The 26,502-nt window shown below is 43.6% G+C and overlaps 2 protein-coding genes across 8 annotated transcripts in view; one reads left to right on the top strand and one right to left on the bottom strand.

Annotated features, from left to right (window-relative positions):
- Nucleotides 1-3,695, top strand: part of TXNDC11 (thioredoxin domain containing 11) — a 93,377-nt gene extending 89,682 nt beyond the window's left edge. For 3 of the 4 annotated variants that reach the window (XM_054041719.1, XM_054041720.1, XM_054041722.1), the window contains one exon: nt 2,338-3,695. In XM_054041719.1, coding sequence (XP_053897694.1) covers nt 2,338-2,983 — 646 coding nt within the window. In that variant the 3' untranslated portion in view covers nt 2,984-3,695. The other variant, XM_054041721.1, reaches the window with a different exon arrangement.
- A 519-nt stretch (nt 3,696-4,214) lies between these two features.
- On the bottom strand, nt 4,215-25,319 carry SNN (stannin). 4 transcript variants are annotated; one of them, XM_054042487.1, is made up of 3 exons: nt 25,184-25,319; nt 12,196-12,264; nt 4,215-6,151 (listed from the first exon to the last, which is right to left on the bottom strand). In XM_054042487.1, the coding sequence occupies exon 3, from the start codon at nt 6,056-6,058 to the stop codon at nt 5,795-5,797; it is 264 nt and encodes an 87-aa protein (XP_053898462.1). In that variant the 5' UTR covers nt 6,059-6,151; nt 12,196-12,264; nt 25,184-25,319; the 3' UTR covers nt 4,215-5,794. The 4 variants fall into 4 exon arrangements, with proteins under 4 accessions (XP_053898462.1, XP_053898464.1, XP_053898461.1 ...); XM_054042489.1 differs by having other exon boundaries at nt 12,196-12,248; XM_054042486.1 differs by lacking the exon at nt 12,196-12,264.
- Nucleotides 25,320-26,502: the final 1,183 nt, after the last annotated feature.

Here is a 26,502-nt window from a genome sequence, read left to right as displayed (position 1 = left end):
TAAAAAGGGGAGGGCCTGGCTACTAGTGACTTGTTCTAGAGTTAAGGAAATTAAAACAGCTTTTAAAAAGCTACCCTATTATTTACCTGTTTTGGATTTGACAAACTGCTCAACGAGGAGAAAATATGATTGTTGTAAACTTAGGCCCAAATTCTGGTCCTGTACCCTCAAATGCAGGCAGATTCCCTAGATTTGGATCGTATGCTTCTGTGGCCTAAGTTCTGCTCATTCATACCTGTGCTTTTATTCTAAGACCCGAAAGGTGCTTAATGTTTCCTTTCAAGAAGAATTTAAATGGGAAGGCACTATGCTTTCATTCAAAAACAAAATGAGGCACTGAGGGAAGTGCAGGGATAAAAACAGCTCTTTTGTGCTGGGTCATTTCCATTCTGTGCTCAACACACACAAAAAAATCAAGTTTTTCACTATGAGAACCTATTATTGATTATGATTTTACAAGCTTAAAATAAAAGCTTTTCACTGAACTTATTGAGGTTGCTTCTGGAGGTTGGCTCTTACAGGGAACCAGTCAGAAATAGTGCTGCAAGCCAGCTGTTTATCTGTACCTTCCTGTGCTAAGTTTCAAGTTCTATTTTTCTTGTAGAAGTCAGACATAGGATAGCACTACAGGAACTTAGAGGTGGAACATCATCTCTGTGTTCCTTGGATTGGCTGTAGTACCACTACATAGGTGAATGTTGGGGAAAAATGTAAAAATATCAAATTGAGCAGTAAGTTTGAATAGTTTAAGCTGAGTAGCAATGCATGCTGAAAAGGGGTAATTCTGATGCACTTAAAGAATCTCCATTTGTTACTGTGCCATGGGCAGTATGTGTCTGCAATTTCACTCACCAGTTAAGTTTTCCCTTTGTTAGTGTTCAGTCTTTCAGATTGAATGCTGGCTTATACTTCACGGCAGGGTATCAAATGAAGCCTGATCTTTAGGAGCATGTTTACCTCTCTCACTGAATGGAAGAGGTAATGATTCATTTTTTCCCCCTAGGCATACTCATCTCAGAAACAAGGGTTGGAAGTTTTCTGGTAGCATGCATACTCTACTTATTGATTTGGCAAATGAACATTGCATCATAAAGTGTACTATAATGTTTTTCCTGGAACTAAGTTGTCAAATTGGTGTTTCTACAGCAGGAAACTGACACAGACTACACAACTTATGCTGCTTTGGAAGAAGGATTTTAATTTATTATGCCTTTATTTAGTAGGCAGTTCTCAGTCAGAGTTTAGATTTGCTACAGTGCTGTGCTTGTAAAGCACTACACCTTTGGAAATATTGAATCAGAAAAGCCTTGTCAACTAGGAATAGCTCTATTTGCTGTCTTAGATACAATGGCCTAGTGTATAAATTCAGTTTTCCCCCCCCCCAAAAAAATTGAACCAATTGTAAACTAAATGTCTAGGGGTGTGCTTTAAGTACAGTGAAACTAAAGGATTTTTTTTTTTTTTGCCTCTTAGATTTTCATAAATAAAGGACCAAAGACTAGGTTCCAACTCTTTTTTACAAAGATATTGTGAAGTCAAGCTCTGTATCATGTTATGTGCTAAACCAGTTTTAGCCATCTTCCAACCTCCATTTGTTTTCACCAAATAGTAGGATGACAAAATAGAACCTCTTGCTTGCTAAAACGACATTGGTTTCTGAAGTATTAGTTGTTAATGTAACTATGCTCTGAAGGCATCAGTATTGGTAGCAGACATTGACAGGTTTAGAATGCCTCTTGCTGAATGATAGTAGTGTAGTGTATGGTTCAGAATACTTAGTGTAAACTTTTTTCTTCCCCTACTTTGTTAATGGATTTTTCAGTGGTATTGGCATGGAGGATGAAGATCAGAACTATAACTGGCTTATCACTGTATTCATGTTAAGGTAAAGTGCTGTTTAAGTGGGAAAATACAAAATGCATCTAAAAGTAGTATTGCATTGCAAAAAAACTAAAAATTAAAAAAATATCAAATTGTGATTTATTACCTCTCTGAAGTCAGGAAAGAAACTTAATGAGGTTTATCTAATGAAACTGAAAGCATACAGCTACTAGCAGGCTGTATCCTAATGTGGAGAATTAATTTTTGGAAGCATGAAAAAAATAAAAATCATGCATCTTAATTTGCCCCTCTACAATGTAGGTGTAGGTTATATTATGGAAAAAGCATAAGGATTCTCTTGCTTAAAATTTAGTGTACAGAATGGTAGTTAAATAGAAGTGACATCTAGAAATTTAGTTTTGATTCCTGCTGTTTAAAATCTAAACCAAATTACACTGTTCAGATAAATAGCCAAAGACATTTTAAATGCACTAATTTACCTGTATATTTTCATAGGAAGGACAAAAGTGTGAAGTTTCCTGAAGATTTTTCAGTTACTCTTCCTAATCTGCTTAAGTTCATTTTACATTACTCAAGTCTACCTTCAGCTGCACCTGACTCAGAGCCCTGCACCAAAGAATGTCCACAGAAAGAGAGAGTGTTACAGCAAGAGCATCTCTCCCATTTAAGGAGTGAGATTCAGAAATTGAGATCCGAAGTCAGTGCACTACACCAGGCTCAAGATCAGCTGGAAGCCCAACTTTCTAAAGCCAGAAAAGAAGAACATCAACTACAGCAGCAGAAGCATACACTGGAAAAGCAGCACAGTATCCTCCAGCTCCACAGTGAACAGTTACAGGCACTCTATGAACAGAAGAACAGAGAATTAGAAGAAATGGCTGAGAAGCTTCAAGAATTAGCAGATGCATCAGAAAACCTCCTTACAGAGAATGCTTTACTAAAAGTCCTGCTAGCAGCAATGGAGGGGAAGCTAGAGAACAAAGATGAAACCAAGAAATCCATTCAGTCAGAGGAGACTCGTTCCACCTACAATACTGGGCCAGTTCTAACTGCTATAGAGAGATTACATGAAAGAGAAAGGCTTGATGTTTCCGATGTTGATACCACAGTGACTGAGCATAAAGAAAACAGGACAGAATAATTACTTATGTTATTGGGGGGGGGGGGGAAGAAAAATCAGGAATGACACTGTATTGGGAAGATATTTATGCAAATTTTATTTGTTGTAAATAAAATATTTTCCAATTGTCTAGAAAAAAAATCAAACCAGAATATTTCTGTAATACGTCAAACAAACAATTTACCAGATCTTGAAACCTAAATGGAGATATGGAAAACACTTTCCACTTTACTATTGCACTAATTTGATAGCCATTTTGTTAATTTAACCTAGGTTAAAAATAGTAAACTCCCAGGGACAGCAGAGTGAAGCATCTCCTACAAAGGGACCAATTTTTTCACTGGCTTCCTCCCATGTCTCCCAGAGGAAGTGTTCATTTAGGAACTTTGACCATTTATACTTTTCTAAGAAACAGCTGAAGTTAGCCATCATCACTGCATTTTGCCTTTGTTTATAGAATTGACTGGAAATGTTGAATTTGTTTATTTAGTAAACTTGAATGAAAAGTCAAATGGTTAAAATATTCTGTCATTCCTGTTGCATACCACTTTTTCATGCTCCACAATTAACTTATAATTGTCTTTGAATTCTAAGTTAGGGAACAGATTTTCATAGATGTTTCATTATGGGGAACAAAAGGCAGAATAATCTCATCCAACCTCCTTATGCATCCCACTAGTGTTCCCTCTACCCCCTGCCCCTCAAAAAAAAAAAAAAAAAAAAAAAAAAGTGGGAGAAGGAGAATAAAGTTTGGCATCCCAAACAAGCAAAGTCTACTTATTGATTGCTCAGCATATATGCAGTTAAGAATCCAGTGTGCATGTATAGGCCAGTGCCTCAAACCATAGACTGAAAAATAAAAAAAATTGGCAGCTTTGGAGCCAGTAAATACACAACACAGTGTTTGCCCCCTCCTAGGCAGTTGTATTTGGACAAGCACTTCCTTCCTCCATTAGTAGCAATGGATTTGCTTAGCCAAGCTGTGGCTTTTGCAGTGAAAGACACTTCATTTTCTAGCCTCAGTTTAATCAGTGCACACAGGAATAAGAATGCAACTCAGCAGCTTGTCCTGGAGGGAGCTAGCAATTTAGTTCATAAGTGGACTATCATTTGCTTGCAGATAAAGTCATTAAGGCCTAGCTAGCTAAGAATAAATAGTGTTATTCCCAATGTATAAGCCATCATTCACACCTGTATTTAGCATAATAACTGTTCCCCCCTCCCACCCCCCCCCCTCCCCCCCACACACAGATGGTGGTGGTTGAACTTTTGCATTATCTACTGCTTGTACATCTCCCCCTCCTCCCCCCCCTTTGCATCTCAGTTTGCTAGGGAGTTTAACTTAAACTAAAGGAATTCCTTAGCTACATATGAACTGGATCTGGCAAAAGCTGGGTACTTAGTGGAATATGCAGGCCTAAAAGTTAGGAAATCTAGAACATTTTAGCCATGGTTGAATGATTGTTCAGAACCTATGGTACTGTTTACAGTCTATAATTTTACACTCCAAGTACCTGTTATAGGTTTCTCTTTAGTAAAGAGAAGGGAAAAGTTAGGAAATGTGGGGCCCCTTTGTGTGAAGGTACTTCAGATTGCACCAAATTTTTTAAAAAAAAAACTACCCCTACCCACAATTTCCCCCCCTCCCTCTATTCCTTCCCCAACACACCCAAAATTTAGTTAGCTGTTACAAGATAGATTTCTGTCTGCCCTGTAAGTTAAGAATCCAAAAAGCTTACCTACAAAATACATTAACTATAGACAATTTGGTATCTAGACTAAAAACAGTTTGCACAGTTGGCTGTTTAGCATCATGTTTACATATGCCCCAGCTACTAGGTACACATATAAACAGTGGTTATGGGGGGGTGGGGGGAGAAAAAAGAGAAATAGTTACATTAATGCCAGTTCTAGTGAAAACACCACTTCTGTAATTAACATGCTTGCTAACAGGAGGGAAAGATCTGCTCTACTGCTATTTTTAACTCCACTGGAAACCTTCTGGACCATGCATGAAGTAGCCATCATTAGTTCCCAGATTGGAATCTGCTAAAATGGCAGTTTCCTTGCAGTAGCTACATGGCTAGGACAATCACAGTATTAGCTGTTATCAGCTAAATCTACCCTAAAGGAAGAGAGGTACAGTTCCTTCCTTATAACCCCTATCCTTTCTGCCTCAAACACCTTAATGAGATTATATATACCTGCATTCAGGGAAAGTGTTCTGACTCAGTCCCATAAGAGGTTTAAAAACTAAAACTAAAAAGCAACCATTCTGTCTTTATGGTTATTCACTCAGAATGTCATAGCAGAAACAGGCTTTAACTGCAGATTTGGTTTTGAAGGTCTGGCATCCGCTCTGTAATCATGTGGCTCAGAAGTCCAAATGTGTGTTACTAAGAATAACTTCATACCACTTCCATATGCTGGATAACAAAAAGCCAGAACTCCTGGCAGCCTATTTACAGTTCACAGTTTTAAGTAGTTCACATTACAGTAGTAGTTCCATCAAAATAGGCTCAGCTAAACATTCAAGTAACAAAAATGCAATTAATCTTTTCATGCCAGCATATCCCTGCATGTCCATTGCCAGCAATGGACTTTATACCAGAGAAGTCACCTCTTAGCACTAAGGAGTTAAAATACAGGATTGATGGATAGTCTAGTTTCTCAGTGCATGTAGTGGCAAACCAACAAAACCATAACTTTGAAGTCTTATCTCAAGGTGTTTTAGGAGAGAGCAGTATGTATGTCCAGTTTCTTCACAGTATCAGTTCTGCTGATTACAGACATCTTAAGTGTAGTCCAAATACACATCTGTGCTGCTCGAAGTTAGCTATGAATTTCTGTTCCATTAGGAGTCAGCTTTGCTTTTCTCTCTACACAAGGTCCTTTAGCAGAATACTGCACCAAAAGGAAAGGCTCTTTGGTTTCTCCTTCTCCCACAATGCTCTCTTCATCTTCAGACTGGCTAATCCTTTGCAGACGCAGGTAACACCAGCAGCCCAATATCAAGGCACCAAGAGCAGCAATAGCAATCAGAATGACTATTACAGTCACCACTCCAGTGGTAGGGCTGTGATCCATAATAGACATGGTCAGGATTTCAGGACAATTATCAGATCTTAAATATGGTTCTTCAGTTCTTGCTGTCAGTTTTGAGATGTCTGAAGCGGCATCTTGGAACTCCTGAAATACAGAAATAAGAGCTGTAATGCAATTGTACAGGGATATTATGGTTTTGCCTTCTTCAGTAGCTTTAGTGTTACGTGGCCAGTGCTACAGATTCTGGCAGCCCACCCTCTTGCTGTCTGGTTTTGCTCATTTGTTTGCTTGGGAAAAATAAGTATTAGCCCTCTTTCATACAAAGCCTTTCAATTTGCATGGCCATACATTAAAAGTGTTAACTTTTTATTCAACATCATTTTGCCTTAGCTTAGACTCATAGGTTACATATGGTACATTTCCTACTGGACCAAAGTAGTGAATGACGCCGAAGAAAATGATCCTGAATGCTTATGGATCAATATTGAAAGCACAAGATGAGGTATTAGTCAGTGTATGCTACAGATCAAATCACAAGAGTGAACAGGAGGATGACTGCCACCTCTCTACAATGAGAATGGAAAAAAGACTGATCATAGAGGACTTCAGTGTGACTGACATATGCTTGAAGTCTCATGCTGCCAGTACTGAAACATCCTTGGAATTTCTGAACACTAGAGATAATTTCCAAACTCAAAGGGTTGCAGTCAACATGGGAGGAATTCTATATTACATCTTGTAATATACAAGAGGAACTGAACAGCTAAAAGTTAAGTCATTTCCTGTACTTTTACACAACATTTAAAAAAAAAACCATACACCCTCGGCCATGGAGTCTCAGAGCCAGAGTCCATTGACTCTGGCTTCAGGGCTAAGATGAGCAGTGCAGACATTAGAGCTCAGGCTGGAGGCTGGGTTCCAAGACTCTCCTCCTTCACATGGGTTTCAGAGCCCAAAACTATACAGCAATTTTTAGCCCTGAGCCAGGTAAATAATGAAAAGCACAAGTCACTGATTCAGATCTATCTAGATTGCTTACACCACGTCTACCCAGCACACATGATGCATTTTAATATGGCTACAAGTAAATGTGCACATCTGGGAACAAAGAATGTAGGCCATACTTACAGGATGGGGGACTCTATCCTGGCATGCAGTGACTGAAAAGGATTTGAGCATTGTGGATAACCAGGTGAACAAGAGCTCCCACTGTGATGCTGTGGCCAAAAGAGCTAAAGCAATCCTGGGATGCATAAACAGGGGAATCTTGAGTGGGAGTAGAGGGGTTATTTTACCTCTGTATTTGGCATGGATATGACAGCAGCTGGAATATTGTGTCCAGTTCTGGTGTCCACAGTTCAAAAATGTGGATAAATTGGAGAGGGTTTAGAGAAAAGCCACAAGAATGATTAAAGGTTAGAAAACATGCCTTATCGTGAGACCCAAGGTGCTCAAATCTAGCTAAACAGAGATGGTTAAGGAGTGATTTGATTAGTCTTAAGTGCCTATATGAAGAACAAATATTTAATAATGGGCTCTTCAATCTAGCAGAGAAACCTATACAACATGATTAGGCCCTACCAAATTCACAGCCATGAAAAATGTGTCGGACTGTGAAATCTGGTCTTGTGTGCTTTTACCCTATACTAGACAGATTTCACGGGAGAGCATTTCTCAAATTTGGGGTCTTGAGCCAAAAAGGGAGTTGCGGGGGGGGGGGGTCACAAGATTATTTTAGGAGGATCACAGTATTGCCACCCTTACTTCTGCACTGCCTTCAGAGCTGGGTGACCAGACTGGTGGCTACTGGCTGGGCACCCAGCTTTGAAGGCAACACCCCACCAACAGCAGCACAGAAGTAAGGGTGAAATACCATACCAGGCCACCCTTATTTCTGTGCTGCTGCCTTCAGAGCTTGGCTGCCAGAGAGTGGCGGCTGCTGACTGAGGGCCCAGCTCTGCAGGCAGGAGTGCAGAAGTAAAGGGGGCAATACCATACTATGCCATCCTTACTTCTGCGCTGCTGCTGGTAGTGGCTCTGCCTTCCTGGCCAGCTGTTCAACTCTGAAGGCAGCACCACTGCCAGCAGCAGTGCAGAAGTTAAGGTAGCAGTACTGCAACCCCCCCACAACTCTTTTTGCGTCAGGACCCCTAAAATTACAACACTGAAATTTCAGATTTAAATAGCTGAAATCATGAAATTTACCATTTTTAAAATCCTATGACCGTGAAATTGGTAGGGTCCTAAATACGATCCAATGCCTGGAGCTTGAAGCTAGACGTTCAGATGGGAAATCTGGTAAGGTTTTTAAATGGTGAGTAATTCGCCATTGGAACAATTTACCAAGGGTTGTGGTGGCGTCTCTTATCACTGGCCATTTTTAAACTCAAGCTTAGATGCATTTCTAAAAAATCTGCTCTAGGAATTATTTTGGGTGAAGTTGTGTGACCTGTGCTATACAGGTGGTCAGCATGGATGATCACAATGATCCCTACTGGCCTTGGACTCTGAAGTGTTGGTTACAGCGAGTTCCTGAATGGATTTTATCTGACCTGAAGAGATGATAGCCAACACAGAGTCTCCAATCAGACACTCAAGTCTAGTCATCTCTAGAGCCTGCTCATGGCAGTACGTAGTTCTAGGTAGGGAAGGGAACTTTACAATTTATATTTAATCAAACAACTTTAGTGGTTGCACAGCTTTGCCTTAGTTCAAGTCAAAGCCCATTCTGCCAGCTGCCTAACACTCATACCAGAGACATCCCCAGATCTGAAGAAATTCTTTCCTATACAACTAATGGACGCCTATACATTCTAGTGTTATGGGGTTTATAAGATATAATATAATGCATGTGCCAACTTCCATCATGTAAGCTCTCAACAGTTTCATAATCAGGTGCTAATTTCATAGTCTTGCTAAAACATTTAAGTACAAGTATAGATATACTTCAAAAGTTGTTTAAGAGGAAACCCTGTGCAAGTAGAACCAAAATTGCACTTTGAAGCCTGGAACAGAAACAGTGATAGTATCAGCACTATCCATGCCCCACCTACTAATGCAAAGCTGGGGGTGGGGTGGGGGTGGAAGATATTGTGTTAATCTGTTCCTCTAAGACAAATAAAGCAGGAAGACAGTGGCAGTTTAGTAAGTTAAGCATGAAACATTGAGTTCTAATAATAATAGCTCTTATGTGGAGGTCACATTTTTAACCTGTAAACAGGAAGGATTAGACTGCAGTGCTTTCCACCACCCCTCCCCATTTTTAGAAAGTGCTGGAAAACTGAAAAATCCTGTGACCTGAACTGTGGTACAGAAACTAACTAGGATTATTTTAATGTGTACAGCCATGATTAGCAATATTCTTGGAACACCAATAAAGAACTCTCCCCAGCTAACATGAATATTAAAAACTGGAAGATACTGTAGAACTTGTGAGTATTTGAAAGAAGTTTTGTCAAGTCAGAAAAGTAATAGCTGCTTTAACAGTAGTTGGCAGAAAGCCAGCAAGTGTGACAATGGTGCATGACAGCATCACTGGCTATCTACAGCTTAGTTATGTGAGAAGGAGGAGGATACCACTATCCAGCTACTAAATAAATTGTTCTACCTTCCAAGTTACTTCATTCGTTCCATCCTCTGTGCCCCACTGCAGTACCAACGGAAGGTTAATGTTCATCTCTGCCACAACTGGTAAAGGCACGAAGCCTACATGGGAGTAACTCCTGGCTTCCGCTCCACTAGTTGAGCTTTGGGAGGAGAGCCTGACTTGTCACCATTTAGTAAAGTTACTATGGTCAGGCAATAGCTGCCGTTGTTTGCTTGGTGAACTTGCTCAATGCAGTGGATTAAAACAAATAAACAAAACACGGCTGTGACCCAGGAACCTAATTAACTACAACTACAAAATAATACAACTGCTTTGGCCACATAGTCATTTATTACTGACATTCAACAGCTGCTTGCTTTAGTAGTGACAACAAATGCAGTTTTACTTGTATTTTTAGGAAAAGACAGCTGCCGATGCTGGCTTTGAGCGAAGTGAGACTTTCCTCCTTGTTATTCTGGCAGGAATGGAAGAGGGTCATTACTTCAAGCTTCCCTCCCCCATCGCTCTAGAAGAGCAAAATAATACAAAAATAAAAAAAGAAAGTTAAAGCAACCTGAAAATGAACCTAAGGAGGCAGCAGCAGTGTGCAAAGGAAGGGAGGGATGAAAGGTGGGCTACAGGTTTTTTGGGTATTACTCTCAAACCTACCCAGACTAATCAGCAGTAGCAAGCAGAAAAATCCCTGTCCTCCCTTAAGTCAGGACTCCTTATTTAAGAGGATGCTCTTTCACAAAGATCTTTAAAGAAAGTTTCCACTCATTGTATTGTGCTGTACCATAGGTCTTTTATCCCAGCCTATGGTTAATATTTCTTTAGACTTCTTACCCTCTGCTGCTGACAGAGCAGAAAAAAACCATCAAGGACTCTTGAACCTAGGGGCTCAGCAATGAAGCGTAAGCTGTAGTCGATGATCCTATTGGGAACCAGGAAGTGGGTGGTGGTAGGAGGCAAGTGAGAAGCTAACATTTGCACGGTCAGTGGAAAGCATCAAGGGCTCAGATGGTCAGGAAAACAAGCCTCTCCCCTCCACCAGAGAAAGCTTGTCTTTGGAGTAGCACTGCCTGGCTGCTTCATAGAGCTCTGCTGTAAGCTCAGTGTCTGTGGGAAAGGACGGACGGACAGACACACACACCCACCCACCCCAGCCCCTGAGAGACGGTTTCCCCACCTATCAACATCATCTCTTCCCCCTCCCCACCCTTTCATTCTCTCCCATCTCACCTACAACAGGAGGTTTGCCACAAAAACCCAAAAACTGAGCTGGTTAAAATGCAGACCCCATCATGTTGCTTATAGGCACGTCAGGAGTCATTGCCCAGAGTCCATCCACTAGCCAGCCTTTAGACAAGCATGGACATTCACACCCAGGACAACCACTGTTTGGTATCTTGTTACTTGTGCAGTCTACTCATGAAAAAAAAAAAAAGTCATTAAGTACACAAGTGACCTTGGGCTCCATGTCTAAAGTCCCATATCAAATGTACTTTGTTGTACAAATAAAACAGCTTGGTTTTAAGTACAAGCCCTGCAAGTTAGATCTGGGGTTAAAGCCAAAATGGTTTCTCTTCTGAAGCACAGTCGCCAGTACTACAAGTTCTGCAGGCCTAATTCTGCTCTCAGGCACTCCTGTGCAACCCAACCGTCTTCGGTTACATTCTGTACAAACCCAGAATATTTACTAAATTCCAGTTGCAGGTGCACAATTCAGCTATGATACACAAAAAGAAATAGCATAGTCAGAGTAGCAATTTTTTGTTTGTACACACAATGTAAAATAATGGCACCTGCAATTTCCCTTCTGATAACTATGATCTATCTTTCTGATAGTGTAGTCTTATAATGAAGATTGTAATATCTAAGCCAGTTTTGAAGTAAGGTGATTGGAAGGGGCCTAGATGTCAGATCAGATTCATTAACTGATTGTTAAAACTGTATATCTACCCAGAGCACCAGATGGCTGTATTTTGTAACTAAACTGCAATTAAGACTAAATGACCTGATCCAACAAGCTGACCCACTCAAGACAACACTTGCATCCAGATAGCCTAGGCCACAGTCTTAGCTGATCTTCTATTTGTGATAATTCTCCCCTGTTTAAAATGGATATTGTTCTTCCTTTTTGTCTAGGGACAAAAGGGGGGGGGGGATTTCTTGCCATCCCATTTGACAGGGGAGGGAACTTGAATGTATAGCTGGACTGAGAACTCAGTTTCTCACCTCTCCAAGGGTACAGGAGTGTCTTTCTTCAATTACTAGCTCCTTCATGTGGTGTATGCACATGGTATATGGATAGGATGTGAAAGAAAAAAAAAATAGTAATTCTTTCTAAAAGCAAAATCAGAAAACCTCTACAGCTCTCAATTCTTCCCAGAAAATAATTTCTTTACCCTTTTATAAGAGGTTATTTGAGCTGTACTGCAACTCAAATGAAGTTGGAAGGGAAAGATTAGTATCTTCCACTAGAAGATTCTTTTCCCCTGCTTCCCCATTTTTCTTCTCTTATATACACAGGGACCAGGACTTAAGCTGGCAGCTATTTCCTAGCTACTAGTGGACATCAGAAAGAATCTTGTTAACCCACCTGTGTCTAATCATGGGTCTCAGCTGCAGCAATTCCCATTCAGCATGGTGCTTCTGAAATACATAAAACCTTGTGGCAGACGCCAAGTTAGGGGACAATGAGGAGTTCTAAGGAAGCTCATAGTAGGCTATGAAGAGACTACAATACTTGCAGGTAATGCAGAAACTGTACACTTTTTTGGTTTAGATTTTCTCCTTTTTTTGCTAATAAGCCTTTTTACCAAGGGAGTTAACCCAGCAGCTTTACCCTGTCAGACAGGTGCATGAATATATCCTGCAATAATGGGCAGCATAAACAAGTTCTTAAAATGGAATCTATCTCCCTGGTAGAAGTGATAGTTAAGTCTTGTTCTTAGTCTCTTTCCCAGTCAAAATACAACCTAGTCCTACCCCTTGTCTGAATGATCATGTCACAAAAACCTTTGAGGAAACGGTTCTGCTGTAAGTGTCCTATGCACTCAGACAAAATAGTGCATGTGTGAGTATGTTCCAAAGACCGTGACTGTAGCATGAGGGGTATTATTGAAACAAATTCTTCAAGTCAATGCTGATATTTACATTGAAGATAACAGTAACACTTTACTAAAAGGTTATTTTAATCTGTTTAGTTTGCCTCAGAAACAGTAACCAAGAACTAAAATGGGCAGAGTACATAGGTGAACTGCAGAAGTTCCATCTGAGGCAGGCTACATGTGAATAAACTGTTAGAAGTTCCAGTTATTTCCATACATTATTTCAGACACTTTTTATATAGCAAGGAAGCACAGGCCAACTGTTTTGGCAACCATCATGGAAGTAGGCCACCATTCACACTTTTTTTTTTTTTTTTTTTTTTTTTTAAGTCAACAAGAGCCTAGGTTTGTTACTAGTCACTAAAGGAGTTCTATTCTATTTAGAGACCACTAGATGGATAATATGGACCATGGTATCTGCTGAAGTCTCATGGCCCCTAATTATCTCATTACAGGATATGGGTAGCTCTCATTGAGGTCCAAGGATGTTACTTGTCTTCTGTGGCAGTAGGATCAGACTTGCGCAATTTAAGGAGGTCTGGAAGGTTTTTTTTTTTTTGAGGCATATACTTCGTTTCTTCACTCAAGAATTCAGGTCTTGTCTATCCTGGAAGTTTCTATAGAGAAACAGTTAAGAGGTCACAAGTAGAAGGGGGGTTGTTCAGATTTCTTCTATGGGATGATGAAAAACACAGGTATTTGGAGTCCTTAAAAAGAACATCAATGAATCGAAAAAAACAGACAAGCCAGGCTTGTGCCCCTTGGCTGGGCCCTCAAAGCTTTACAGCAAGCTGATTGGTGCTGAGAGACTTTTGTCTCCGACATGAAAGCTTAATGTCTCTGCAAGGAGTAAATTATGCCAATAATCAACCACCAAGGTAAGAAAAAGGCTTAGGGGCCTACCAAGAGCCATTTGAGGTATATCTTCTAGCAGTGTCATCTGCTGGAATTGTACTTAACGTTCCTCATGGTCTCTAAGTATCCCAAATATCAAGTCACAATACAACTTTAAATAGAACAGAAAACAATGACTGGCAGTAGCATGGTGTTTGTGAAACTTAATCTTGGTTAGCACGTGATCCTGATGTGAAGGTGTTACAGGGTGACTGGATCCTATAAGGGCAATAGAGCCAGCCATACCATTGCCATAATTAATTAGCTGTTTCCCAGCCTGAGGGGAGTGGGATTAAGGAGGGTCCAGTGATGCTTCATGGTCACATTGGCATTATAAAATGACAGATCATCTTGGGGGTTATAACTGGAGTGAATGAGGAAGGGCTGAGCCAGGGTCTGCAGAATACTTAGTACCCCCCACAGGAGCCAGCCTGAGAGCCCAGTGCTCTATATACCGCAGCAGAGAACATAGCCCAGAAGGGGCTGAGAACAGTACTTCAGGGAAACCAGCCTGGGCCCTGAATGCTCCATCCCAGAGCCATAAAGACCAAAGAGGTCCTGGGAACAGGTCAAAGAGGGCAGGCTGAAGAGCAGATTAATCTTTTTGGTTTAGGATTTTTAGTTGGATTTTGCTACCTCAGAATGGGTTAAGTTTATCACTTGGCCAGAAGGCTTAAGCCACATGAAAGCTGAGGTGGTCAACCTCCGAGTGCCTGGCCAGTACCAGGCCAGCAGGGTGGCATAACAGGCCAGATAGTTGGCAGCATAATGCCAGCAGCAAGCTAGGTGTTCTGAATACTAGATTCAATTTAATATCTGTTTGAAGGCAGAACAGATTTCCCATTTGGTTAATAAGTGCACATGGACTACAGCACAAGGCTCCCTTATATTCTTGTTAAGGAGTCATGAGTTTAGGGATCTGAACCTGTGCCTAAAAAGTGTCATAAGGCCCCACCCAATCCTGCAACAAGTTGGGTGCAGGGGACTGCCCACACACATTCTGAGGTCCACTGCAAAAGTGGGATTTGCAAGGGCAGCACCTGTGCTTCAATGATTGCTTTTAGGAAAGAATACCTTAACATATCTACAGTATTCTGGGTTGGCGCTGGAATAAGACATCTGCTGCTTAGTTCTCTTGTAGCATGGAAAACAACTTCAAGTTGCCCTACATATTATCAATGGCCAAAGCTAAGTATCAGATTATTAAGAGGCAGTGCTTAATAAATTAAGCTATAGATGGACTGTAAAACAGTTTGCAAACCAAGTGTTACCTCATCATTGCCTTTAAGAGAGTATTAATGTTGTAGATGCTTCTACAGTCACATTATTGATGCTACAATTGTAGCAATACTCCCTAGGAATAATTCATCCCTTCCCAAGTAGGTTGTGGGACTCTGGGACAGGGACCGTCTCTTCCAACATATTTGTACAGCACTTGCACCAAAAGCTTGAGTCAGGTGTGGGGTTAGTGCAATATGAATAAAATGGAGTCTAGAGTACAACCCAGAGAGGTAGAAAAGTGCCACTAACTTCTGTATTTGGAATAACTTTGCTATGGGAAGCCATGCTCCCGGATCACAAGAGAAGTTATGGGGACTGGCCTATCAAGTGCAAAGCAAACTTTAAAAAAAAAACCACACACAAACCACACCCGAGAGAGTCCATCACCTACCTGACTACAAGGACTAGTTAAACCACAGCCCCTGCAACTATTCTCCTCATTTAACATTTTTAAAGTTTTCATTGTATAATACTACAGCTCAACTAGGGTTCTTTAAGCTCTTGCATAAAGCCCAAGGAAAGTAAATTGAAGCCAGGAAGTCAAAACTGGGTGGTTTTCAGAATGCACTAAAGACTACTATTTTAAGCTTTTAAAAATAACCTCTATTCCAAGCCCATTCACACATAGTATGCGGTGCTTCTGAAAGTCATAGGCTGACAAGGAATGCATCAAGCTCAAATCTCGTAAGCAAAGCCTCACTTTGGTAGGTCTCTAGCTTATGCAATGGTATGACTTCATTCTGTTCTGGAGAAGGGGACCAAGCCACATTTATTAACTTTGTGCACTACCCTATTCACCACATACGAAGGTCCAAATCCTGCTCACTTGAACCACATGAATCAAGCAGACATCAACCAGAAAACAGCAAGATTTGGCCTCACACTGGTCTTGAAATAGTTAGATATTCTCTCAAAGTAGCTTTCAAGTCCTTTAACCTCTTAAGGCAGTGAATGCTAGCAATTTAGCTACTTGGTGGAACAGAGCAGACCGACCTTATGTAAAAACTTTAATGCAGTAAACTTGAGGTAGGTTTGCAGATAGCTTTAGATACTTAAGTGGACACGAGGTATTTATGTAGCTTGTTCCTGCATATAGGTTTGCCTGTGACTCCATTTGTAATTCTGAAAACTGTAAATTCTCAAATGCTACACATAGCTACCCAACTCTCTTCTGCATTTTATGCCACTCATTGGTGAGCCTGTTCTTGGGTTGTTCATGCTGCAGGCTTATCTGCTGCCTCATGCCAACCATTAGTACTTCTATACAAACCCAATTAATGCTCTGCCAGCATGAGCTATTTTTATAGAATCTAGCTTGCTAGCCTGGAACTACTGACTTACCACCACTCTGCACCATACCACTGGACACTTAGATTAGTGCTATTTTATCTTCACTTTGATTTAAGTAAACTGATATTTAAGGCAGACGGACATAAAAAGATCACCAACTTTGTATGGCTTTGTCACATAACTTATCCTAGTTTTTAATTAGTAGTTATTGCAAGAAGCACTGTAATGTAGTACTGTAACTTAGTTGAAAAGTGCCCAGAACATTTGTATTCTGTAAATATACTAGTATGAGCTACCAAGGAATAGGTTCTAGGTCTCCTGCCAGTATCCCTGAAGGGTTCTTCCCTTTCAGATTCCACCTCTTATGTTTCTCAACCATGCAATTCTATTCCCACTCTGCACCAGCAGTCAACTGAAATATTAATCTAGCTCTCTAGAGATAAGGTTTTGTATGGAGCCTCTGAAGTATTGGCTTAGTGCAGGACCCATTACCTCTTCCCCCACCTTTTCCATAAGATACTAGCGAGTCACCTTCCTCAACAACCCAAATTCTCAGTGGCTTGGGCTCTTTAAATAGCCTACAACTAGTTCTAAAGAGACAAGTTCATTCTTAGGGTTTCTTGGAATCTGGATGAAAGATATGCTGGAACATTCAGCACACTTATAGCAAGAAAATTCTGATTTAGCTAACTTCTTCATAAGATGTTAAACTCTAGCAGTTCCAAAGAAGACCGATAAATTTAAATGCCTGCCAGACTTTTTTCCACAGTAATATTCAATTGAAGGGACGATTATTTAAATTCAGCAAGTCTCTGTGCAAGGCAGAAAGATCAAGTATGCTATTAAGTATTTGGAGTAAATCAAAACGTTAACTAACAAGTGAGACAGACTTTGGATATGCTAGATCGGGGTGGGCAAACTACGGCCCGTGGGCTGGATCCCGGCCCATGAGCGGTTTTAAACCAGCCTGCATGCTCCAGCCGGGGCACCAGGTCAGGGGCTGCACCACATGGCTCTCATAAGCAGCCGTGTGCCCACGCTCCGAGGGTTGGGGACCGCTCCATGTGTAGGAGTCGGAGAAGGGACATGCTGCTGCTGCTTCCGGGAGCTGCTTGAGGTAAGGGACACTTGGAGCCTGCACACCTGAGCCTCTCCCCACACTCCTGCCCCAACCCTGATCCCCTTTCTGCTCTCCAAACCCCTCAATCCCAGCCCAGAGCACCCTCCTGCACCCCAAACCTCTCATCCCCCAGCCTGTACCCCCAACCCCAATTTTGTGAGCATTCATGGCCCCGCCATACAATTTCTATTCCCCGATGTGGCCCTCAGGCCAAAAAGTTTGCCCACCCCTGTGCTAGACAGATTGGATTTTTTGTACAATGTTTTAAAATTTACCATCTTCCACATGGGGGAGAGAGTGGGTTTGAAGAGAGGGGAAAGAAAGGGACCCAAAAGGAGAACAGTAGGTTATCCAAGGAGAGGGAGAACACAACTCACTTTTCTTACTTATTCTGCAGTGTAGCTATACCCTAAAGCAGAAGGTGTGACTGCAGCTCATGTAGGCACATACATGAGCTAGCTTTGATCTAGCAAAATTAAACATCTGCACTAGTTAGCTTTGATCTACTTGTAGCAGTGTGGCAGTGGCAGCAGCATGAGCTAGCCTCCTGAGTACAACTCCACCTGGGCCCCTGGGTATAAAGGCAAACAGCTAGCCGGCTGCACAGCTAAACGGCTATTTTTACTTGAGCATTGATCTAGCTGCAGCAAAGCTAGCTCAGATATATGCCTACATGAGCTGCAGTCATAGCTCCTGATACTGGTATAGGTGTTCTTAGTCATGACAAATAGACTGGGCCTTCCTAGAAGTCAGGAGACAGTATGGGGAGGTCTGAACAATCAGTGTAAGTATTTCTATGGATACTGTTAATCAGAGTGACCAGAATGGTATTTAGAAACAAGTCTGCTTTCAGAAGTAACCTGGGTTGTCTACACACTATAGTAATAGCAGTCACTACTCCCAGCAGGGATGTACATAATAAAATTAAAAAAAACTAAGCAAAGTGCACTGTTCCAGGTTACTGGAGTTTAGCTACATGATTTGTAATATTTCAAGTTAATCCCCAAAGCACTCTGGCCCAAGATGTAGCATGCTTAAGACCAGGGGTAATCAATTATTTTGTCACGGTCCAAATTTCTTGGTCAAGATGTAATCAAGGTCCAGACTCCCGAGAAAATACAAAAAAGTAAAGATTTCATGGTCCATTCAAAGGCATCTAGATTTGGCCTGTAGTCTGCCTATTAATTACCCCTGGTTAAGACCCTCCACAGAATATCTAACTTTAAAGCCACTGGCCATCTTATTCTTGAGACAATTTAATGATCTCAAACCCAAGTCTCCATCCAAGCTGACATGTAGGATATTCACTCGCTATCAAAAATTAAGTAGAGATTGACTAATATAGAAATTTCAAGTGGACACACCAAGGCTCTTTAGTTTCCTTAAACAAGTTTCAGTTCTGAACGTTCTGCACCAAGAAGTTTCTCCTTGCTATTTGCAAGTGATAGCTGTTGAGTTTACTGATTAACCTCCCTGTTCAGAGCTGTTCCAAAGACCTCAGGCGGCCTTGCTTTATTTTTAGAGTGGCCAGGCAGTGTTTGAGATACTACCAGAGGTGAAAGTAAGCCGGTACGTATGCCATACTGGGGTGGCCCGGCTTCCCCAGGCGACAATTTAAAGGGCCTGGGGCTCCCAGCAGCATCTGGAGCCCCAGGCCCTTTCAATTACTGTCAGAGCCCAGCTGCTGGAGCCCTGGGGTAGCAGCAGCAGGGCTCTGGGGGTTATTTAAAGGGCCAGGGCTCCCGCTGCCTCTATTGCCTGGGCCCTTTAAATAGCTGCCGGAGCCCCTCCGCCGCTACCCCAGGGCTCCGGGGCTATTTAAAGGGTCAGGTGGTAGAAGCAGGGGAGTCCTGGGGACTATTTAAAGGGCCCAGAGCCCTGCTGCCAGAGCCTTGGGGAAGCAGCAGCAGCAGCCGGGGGCTCCGGCAGTGGTTTAAAGGGCCCGCGGCAGTAGCAGCCGCTGAGCCCTGGGCCCTTTAAACTGCTGCCAGAGCCCCCGGCTGCTGCTGCTACCCTGGCAGGGGAGGGGAAGGGCACTTACCGGTACAGGGCAGGCCAGGGCTGGCTCTGATCTCTCCCCCCCCCCCCCCCCCATCCCTGCCCCTTCCGTGGGCCAGAGCCGGCCCCGCCTCAACCCTGTACTGGTAAGTCCCTATTTCTACTTTCACCCCTGTATACTACTAGCTATAAAAAGTTTTTGCTAGCTGTGTCAGCTTTTAGAAAAGCCAGTCTGTTTGAACACCAGGTTCTCCACAGCACATATCCCTGATTATTGTAATTAAGGGAAAGGTGTGGAGAGGCAAGCAAAAAGGAGAAACCAGTCTAACTTGATAAAGATGAATAGAAACAATTTATTTAGACTAGGCTTCCTGTCAAGGGGGGGAAAAGAGACTTCTGAACATTCTGCTGCTAAACAGAATTAGCTGTTAGTACTAAAGTATCATGTATATCAGGGCTGGAAAAAAAAGCTAACAAAAGTTAAATTTTAAATCTACATTTTTAAAATGTGTATAACACTACAGTATACTTACTACTCACTAAAGAAAAGTGGCTGAGATTTTAATAAGTGCTTATTTTTAATTTGTGTGCTTTCTATAGCAGAATTTTAGTTAAAGAACTTGGTAAAAGAGGCTTATGCCTCCTAAATATAGCTACTTTGGTATTTTAACATCTGGTTTGGCCATTAACCAAGTTAATGGATTTCTGAGATTAAATCCAATATTTAAAGCAACTGCAAACTAACTACTCAAAACTCTTAAGAGTTTTAGAATGGGGAGTTTTCTTTAATGGGAGCAAGGAGAAGGCAAACTAAAGCCTATTTTGTACATTCTATTTTTCTTGGTAGTCACATTTACTGCAAGTGGCCCATAGTTCATTCTAAGTGCAATGTAAATTTGCAACACCATTCAAGACTTAACACCAGTACAAGTGATGTGTAGTGATGAAGCCAGCAAGAGACCAAGGGGAAAATCCATTAGAGTTCCAAGTGTATCATTTGGACACTAATATGTACTGGCATCTTCACTACCCAACCTTCATTTCCTGCATTTTACAGAAATGAAGAATCCATTTCTATCGTACCAACTATAGGCAAATACGTATTTCTGTGCCAATACAAGCCATAACTAGACAGTTCCACTATTCTCAGTGGCAAAAATATTTACTCCAGAGGAAATTCTATGCCAAAATTTAAAACTCTGCACACCTAAAATTCTGCATATTTTGTCAATAAATGTGGAAGCTCCAGCATGGCAGTGGGAAGCACAGGACACTGGCTGCAAGGAGGTAGGAGACCACCCTGCAGCGCTGCTGCCACCCTCCCCAGGAGGTGGGAGACTCCCCTGACATATTACAAGAGCAGGCCAGGCCCAGCCCTGCCCCTCCACTCTAAGCACACCAAGATAGTGAGCATAAAAGTCTCACACACATGCCCAGTCCTTGCCTCTGGATCCAGGTGTGGGGGAGAAGGTTCTCTGTGAGGCAATCTCTGTGTGGGTGGCAGGCAGCCATGGTGCAGGGGGATATCTGAATGCTCAGGTGCTCATTGGGGGTTCCAGATACTGGGGAATGGGACTGAGGGGGTCCAAGTAAAGGTAGTTGGGGCTTGGTAGGGCAGTCTGGGTGTGGGGGGCAAGTGGCAGTCCAGCTGCAGCTGGGTAAGGCTCAGTGGGGTGGAGGGCTTGTCAGGGTGGTACAGGGTGAGGCTAGTCAGGATGGGGGTTTGAGTATAGGAGGCTCAGCAGGGTATGGTCTGGGTACAGGTGGGACTGGGGGGAGGTGACAGATGGAGGAGCAGCTCACCATACAGTGACCCCTCCCCCATGGAGGAGGAGCAATGGGGCAGGAAGTAGGGGTGGAGTGGGGTGTGGAGCTTCCTGCACTTGGGGGCAGGTCTTATCCAGCCCCAGTTGCTCCTTGAAGGGGAAAAGGAAGTCCTGTCCTCCCCTGCCCAGACAGGACTAGCAGCTGAGTCTGGTGCAAGGTAGAAGGCACCAGCCAACTCTTCAGATGCCAGAAACAATGTGCCACACTGCTGGTGAGGGACACATGACTGCTCTTGCGGCTTCCCTGACAGAAGTCATTTTTTCACAGGGAAGCAAAGAAATCTGTGCGGGACATGAATTCTGCATGCACACAGTGGTGCAGAATTCCCCCAGGAGTAAATATTGTATTCAAACTGACAATCCTCGTTTGTCTGGACTTTGTAACATACAAAGGTAGCACTATCCTTTGGACACAGGTGCAAGTTAAACTAAGTTAAATTGACATTACCATTACATATACTCTCACTCCCAAATTGGGCTAATTGTTAGTCCTTTAATGGAGATATTTTTAAGGGCAACTTTCTGCCAGGAAATAAGCTAGTTCACCCCCCCTCACCCCCACCCCAGCTCTTCACTGTCTGTTTCCTGTTGGATAATCTTCAAAAGGAAACAAGTTTAGCAGTCAAGTAGCAGCTTAAAAACTTAACATACCTGAATTGCTATTCCTACCCCACACATTTTTCATGTCTACCATATAGCACTGGAACTGCATGCAGCTATCTAGTATCCATTTTGAGTGTCTTAGAGTTGAAATTGGATGGAATTGTCTATTTCTATGCTCAATAGACAAAAGGTAGGAGGATGGAGGCCAGAGTGGTTCTCAAGTGACAGTTTTCCATGTAACTATCCTCATTTAATCATATCTAAGATGTTACTAGATGATGCACTGTTTTAAGGGGAATTTACATGAGATACTAAAGGCCTGCTCCCACTGACCTCTGTAGTAAATTTTCTATTGACTTCAGTGGCAGCAGAAGCCTAATTTTTAGTCGAAGTAAATACACAAAGCATTTATTTACACAAATTGTTGCAAAAAGGACCTCAAATTTTGATGGATAGGGATATTTGTCCAGTGTCCATCACATTATTGTGGAGCTCCAATAAGAGGCATACTAAAATTACAATGACCCAGTACACTAATTGTAGAAAGCAAAAACATACCTGTGTTCAACTTTGTCCTTTTAATATGTACTGTTAGTCAAGCCTTGATGTATTAGGTATGCTGAACTATACAAGGTAAAAATTCCAACTGCATGTTTCAGTGGAATACTGAATCCCCCCACAACCAAGTCAGACCCTCTACATCTAAGGGTACACCTACACTACAAGTGCTGCAGCAGCTATAGTGCTATACCACTCTGGTGGTGACTTACTATAGTGATAGAAGGGATTTCCCTCCCCGCCCCCTATTGTAGTAATCCACCCCCTTGAGGCACTAGCTAGCTAACAGAAGAACTCTTCTGTTAACCTAACTGCATCTGGGGGGAGGCGCTCAGCTAGGTAGACCTAAGGATGTGTCACAGGGTGTGATTTTTCACATCCCTGAGCAATGTAGCTAGGTTGACCTAAGTTTGAGGGACAGACCAGGCCCTACTTAAGCACTAAGCCCTTCATTCCAAAATAACTGCCTTGGCAAGGTGTTTCATTATGAACACCCCTTAAAAGAAATTGTAATCTCTATAGTTTTGCCAAACAAAGGCTTGATACCCTCACTTAAATAACTTTAAATATTAGAGATTTATGTAAGAGAACTCCTTATTAGCTGTTCTATCTAAGAGCTCCATGGATTTCAGCAGTTGAAAGTGTTTACACTCTGTAAGCTACCAAAAATGAAGTGCATGGATAGGTAGTAGCTGAATAATCCGGATCCACCCAGTTAAATGCAGATTGTTGCAGCAGTTGAAGACTGGAGAAGTCCCTCATCAACCTAAGTGCCACCGCTTGGAGCCGTGGATTACCTACACCAACAGAAGCCCTTCCTCCTTCCTGGCATAGGCAGTGTCTTCACTAAAGCACAACAGCGGTGCAGCTGCACCACTGCAGCATTTAAGTATAGACCTGCCCTTGGGCATAAATCCTCTGCCAGTATTTTCCTCCACTATTCAGGGTTGCATTGTATTAGTCTCTAGAGATTATACATTTAAAAAAAATTGCCCTTAGCTTTTCTGCCTGTGTGTGCTGATATGGTTACATAACTGTCTGGACACACACTGATAGTCCTTGGTATAGAAAGGGCAAAACTTGGTCTGGCATTTTGTACTACCTGCAAGCAGGTTACAAAGGAGTCTGCAGTATGAAGCAGACTGCGAGGTTACTAGCTGCATATAATTCTCCACTGACTAAGTATATTCAAAAGCTGTATATAGTTTGTCTACAGATAGTGATGCAGACGTGCCAGGAGAGAAAAGGTGCTAGATAGTACAGCACATACTGTGCAGATGTAGATTTTGTTTTTGAATGTGTAGTCATATTGACCATTACACTGACAGTAAGGACAGCTAAGATGTGCAGACTAGTTTAATATTGAGACAGTCCAATGAAGTTCCAAATCACCTGGAAACTTACTTTTTTTGTGTTCTGGTTGTAAGGGCGGTTGTCCATTTCCTAACCAATGCAAGACTTTTTATTTAGAAACTAACCCCCTCCTCATCATATTTAGCAGCCCTAAATATTTACAAAGTTCCCTGAGTTGAAAACATACCTCCTATCCTATACAATAGATTCCACTACAGAAAGACTACTGCTATATACAGGTATCAGGTTTTTTAAAAAGCTGTAACACACAATGTGGAGGCAATCAAGATGCAACATGGCAACTGCAGTTTTAATATGCCTTTAAGATTTCTACTTCACACCACATGGCGGTGGAGGAGGTGGTGAAGGTATTAAAAATTTCTTCTCCCTCTTGAATTTTGCAGCCTTTTTAAGGCTGCAACCTTTCTTCTACAACTTGGAAAGCAAAGATGCTACGTTTGTCAGAGAGCAATGTGCATCTGTTACAAACCACATCCACTGGGGTGTGTGCGTGTGTGTGTTCGTTCGGAGGGGGGCGGTGCTGGGGGCACATGGAGAAAAGCGTGATGTACCCAGACAGCGCACAGAGACAGATTTGGGGCTTAGCGGGTGGGAATCTGTGCTAGCCCTTCTCTCTAAAAGCCCTTGACTCGCTCACCCCAAATACTTGCACAACGGGCGAGCCCGTGACCCAGGAGAGGCATTTGACTCACACGGCGGGGGTGGCTGCAAGGCGACCTGTACGGACGGTGCAGAGCACTGCAGAACAGGGTATTATGGTACATGCTGTGCACTGTTATGGGGTGAGGGGAAAGGGGTGGGTTCAAGGCAGGAACCAGCTGCAATCCCCGTTAACTCCCCGCGTCTTGCGCGTGGAGGAGGGGGCTGCGGCTCCCCATCTCTCTTCCCCGAGGAAGGGGCGGGATGAGCTTTGCGGCAGGCAAACGCCAGACACGATCCCGAATCCGCGAGGGACGCTTCGGCTTCAAGGCCGCTGCCGCCTCCTTCCCTTTTGTTTGTGGGTTGCGCTCGGAGCGGATATCCCCGCCCCCCCGGGACTCGGGTGGGGGAAATGCAGGGGAGATCCGGGCAGCTGGGCTCGCCCCAGACACAAAGGCTTGCTATAATGCAGCCTCCTGTGCGGGGCTTTCCCTACCCGAGCCCACCCCAGATCCACAGCTCCCCGGGGGGAAGCCAGCCTCCAGTAAACAGCTTCCCCCTCCCAATCTCCAGGCACTGGCGGAGGAGGGGGCTGCCTTGTAGCCTGACGACAGACGGGACTAGAAATGGCTGAACCTACTAAAAGGCTTTAGCGGGGAATGTAGCGTCCCCGGGGCGCTTGGGACAAAGCGACCGCCCCCCGCGCACACAGAGCCACACGGTGCGTGCGGAGAAGCAATCCGCTTCTGCTCGGGGCATGCAGAGGAGCGACCCGCTGCCCGCCCCCCGTTGGGGCAAGCAGACATGCAACCCGCCTACCAGGCGCCCTGCTGCAGGCAAAGGACCGGCCCGCTCCTTCAGCCGAGGCAGAGCCGCCGCCTCGCCGGCACTCACCCTGGCTCACGGGCGCTGCGCGCTGCACTCCGGGCCAGGCACCCGGCGCAGGCGGCTCGGTGCCCCGGTGCACACGGAGCGCGGCTGGCCACGCACCATCCCGAGCGAAGCCACCAGACGCGACCCGGGCAGCGACGGCTCGTTACCCTGCAGCTCCGCCTTATATAGGGGCAGGGGCGGCGCGGGGCGGCGGCCAATCGGCGCGCGGTGCCCGGGCCCTGGCTAGCAACAGCTGACTGGGGCGGAGCGGGAGCGGGGGCGGGGGGCTCGGTGACAGCGGCGAATGGACGGGATCCAACCGCACGAGACACGCCGGGGGGCGGGGGGAGACAGCGACCGGGACAGGGCGAGGCGGCGTCCCCTCACCCTCGATTTCCTCCCCCCCCCCCGCACCAACGGGACCGCCCATTAACGAGCGCCCTCCCCGCAGCAGCCCGACCCCTCCCCTCCTCGCCCCGGAGCGAGCCCTCCCCCCCGCAGCAGCCCGACCCCCGCCCTCGACCTAGAGCGAGTCCCCCCCCCGGCTGCTGTCCCCGTGCCCACCCCCAGCTTCGGCCCCCTTACCCTTGTCCAGGTCCCCCTCCTGTAGACACAGCCAAGCTCTCATTCCCAGCTCACTGGGGACGGACAGAGGTAAGGGGGCTGGCTTTCAGCACCCCCACTAGTAAAAGTGTCCCAGCGCCACTGATGCTAGGGGTCTGTTACAGCAGCCTGAGATTGGCAAGAGACAGGCATGCAGAAAAATCCCACCTTCAACCCTGCATGGTCACACTGCAGCAAGAACCCCAATAGGTTTGGCATTCATCATCATTCTGGATAAGTATACAAGCTTCTGAATGGTTATCTAACCTACATATTGCAGGATAGATTCAATCACATATACATAGAAAGCAGGACAAAGTAATCTAGATTAAACACCTAGCTTTCTCTAATTAAATCAGTGCAACAAACTACATGAGTATGGCTTTTCCCCTTAATTTGCCAGTTGGCCTCGTTAATAGCACCAAGCCACAACACTCAAGGTTCATGCCAGCTTCCATTGCAATTCAACCTATACAGTGCAAAGCATTTCAGAACAGTGTACTGTATTATACTGAACCCTGTACAGTGTTTATAAGGAAGGGGGAAGCTACCGTGTTGAAAGGAGAATTTATTTCGTCGTCCATGTGTTATTTTTATTTTAGTAGCAACTCAATCACAATCAGGGCTCCATTATGATAGGCATTATACAAAAAGATTCCTACATTCTTCAAAGCCTTCTAGTGTCAATTTGTGCTTCATTTGTACTGTGGTAGCAGCTAGAGGACCAAACCCCAGTG

The sequence above is a fragment of the Malaclemys terrapin genome, chromosome 10 (genome assembly GCF_027887155.1).
Source record: "Malaclemys terrapin pileata isolate rMalTer1 chromosome 10, rMalTer1.hap1, whole genome shotgun sequence".
NCBI classification, from domain to species: Eukaryota; Metazoa; Chordata; order Testudines; family Emydidae; genus Malaclemys; species Malaclemys terrapin.
Note: the sequence above shows the minus strand (reverse complement) of the source record. Positions and strands in the feature narration are given on the sequence as shown.

Bases quoted from the DNA above. Each gene is read 5' to 3' on its own strand.
- SNN (XM_054042487.1), bottom strand. From the start codon at position 6,058: ATGTCTATTATGGATCACAGCCCTACCACTGGAGTGGTGACTGTAATA.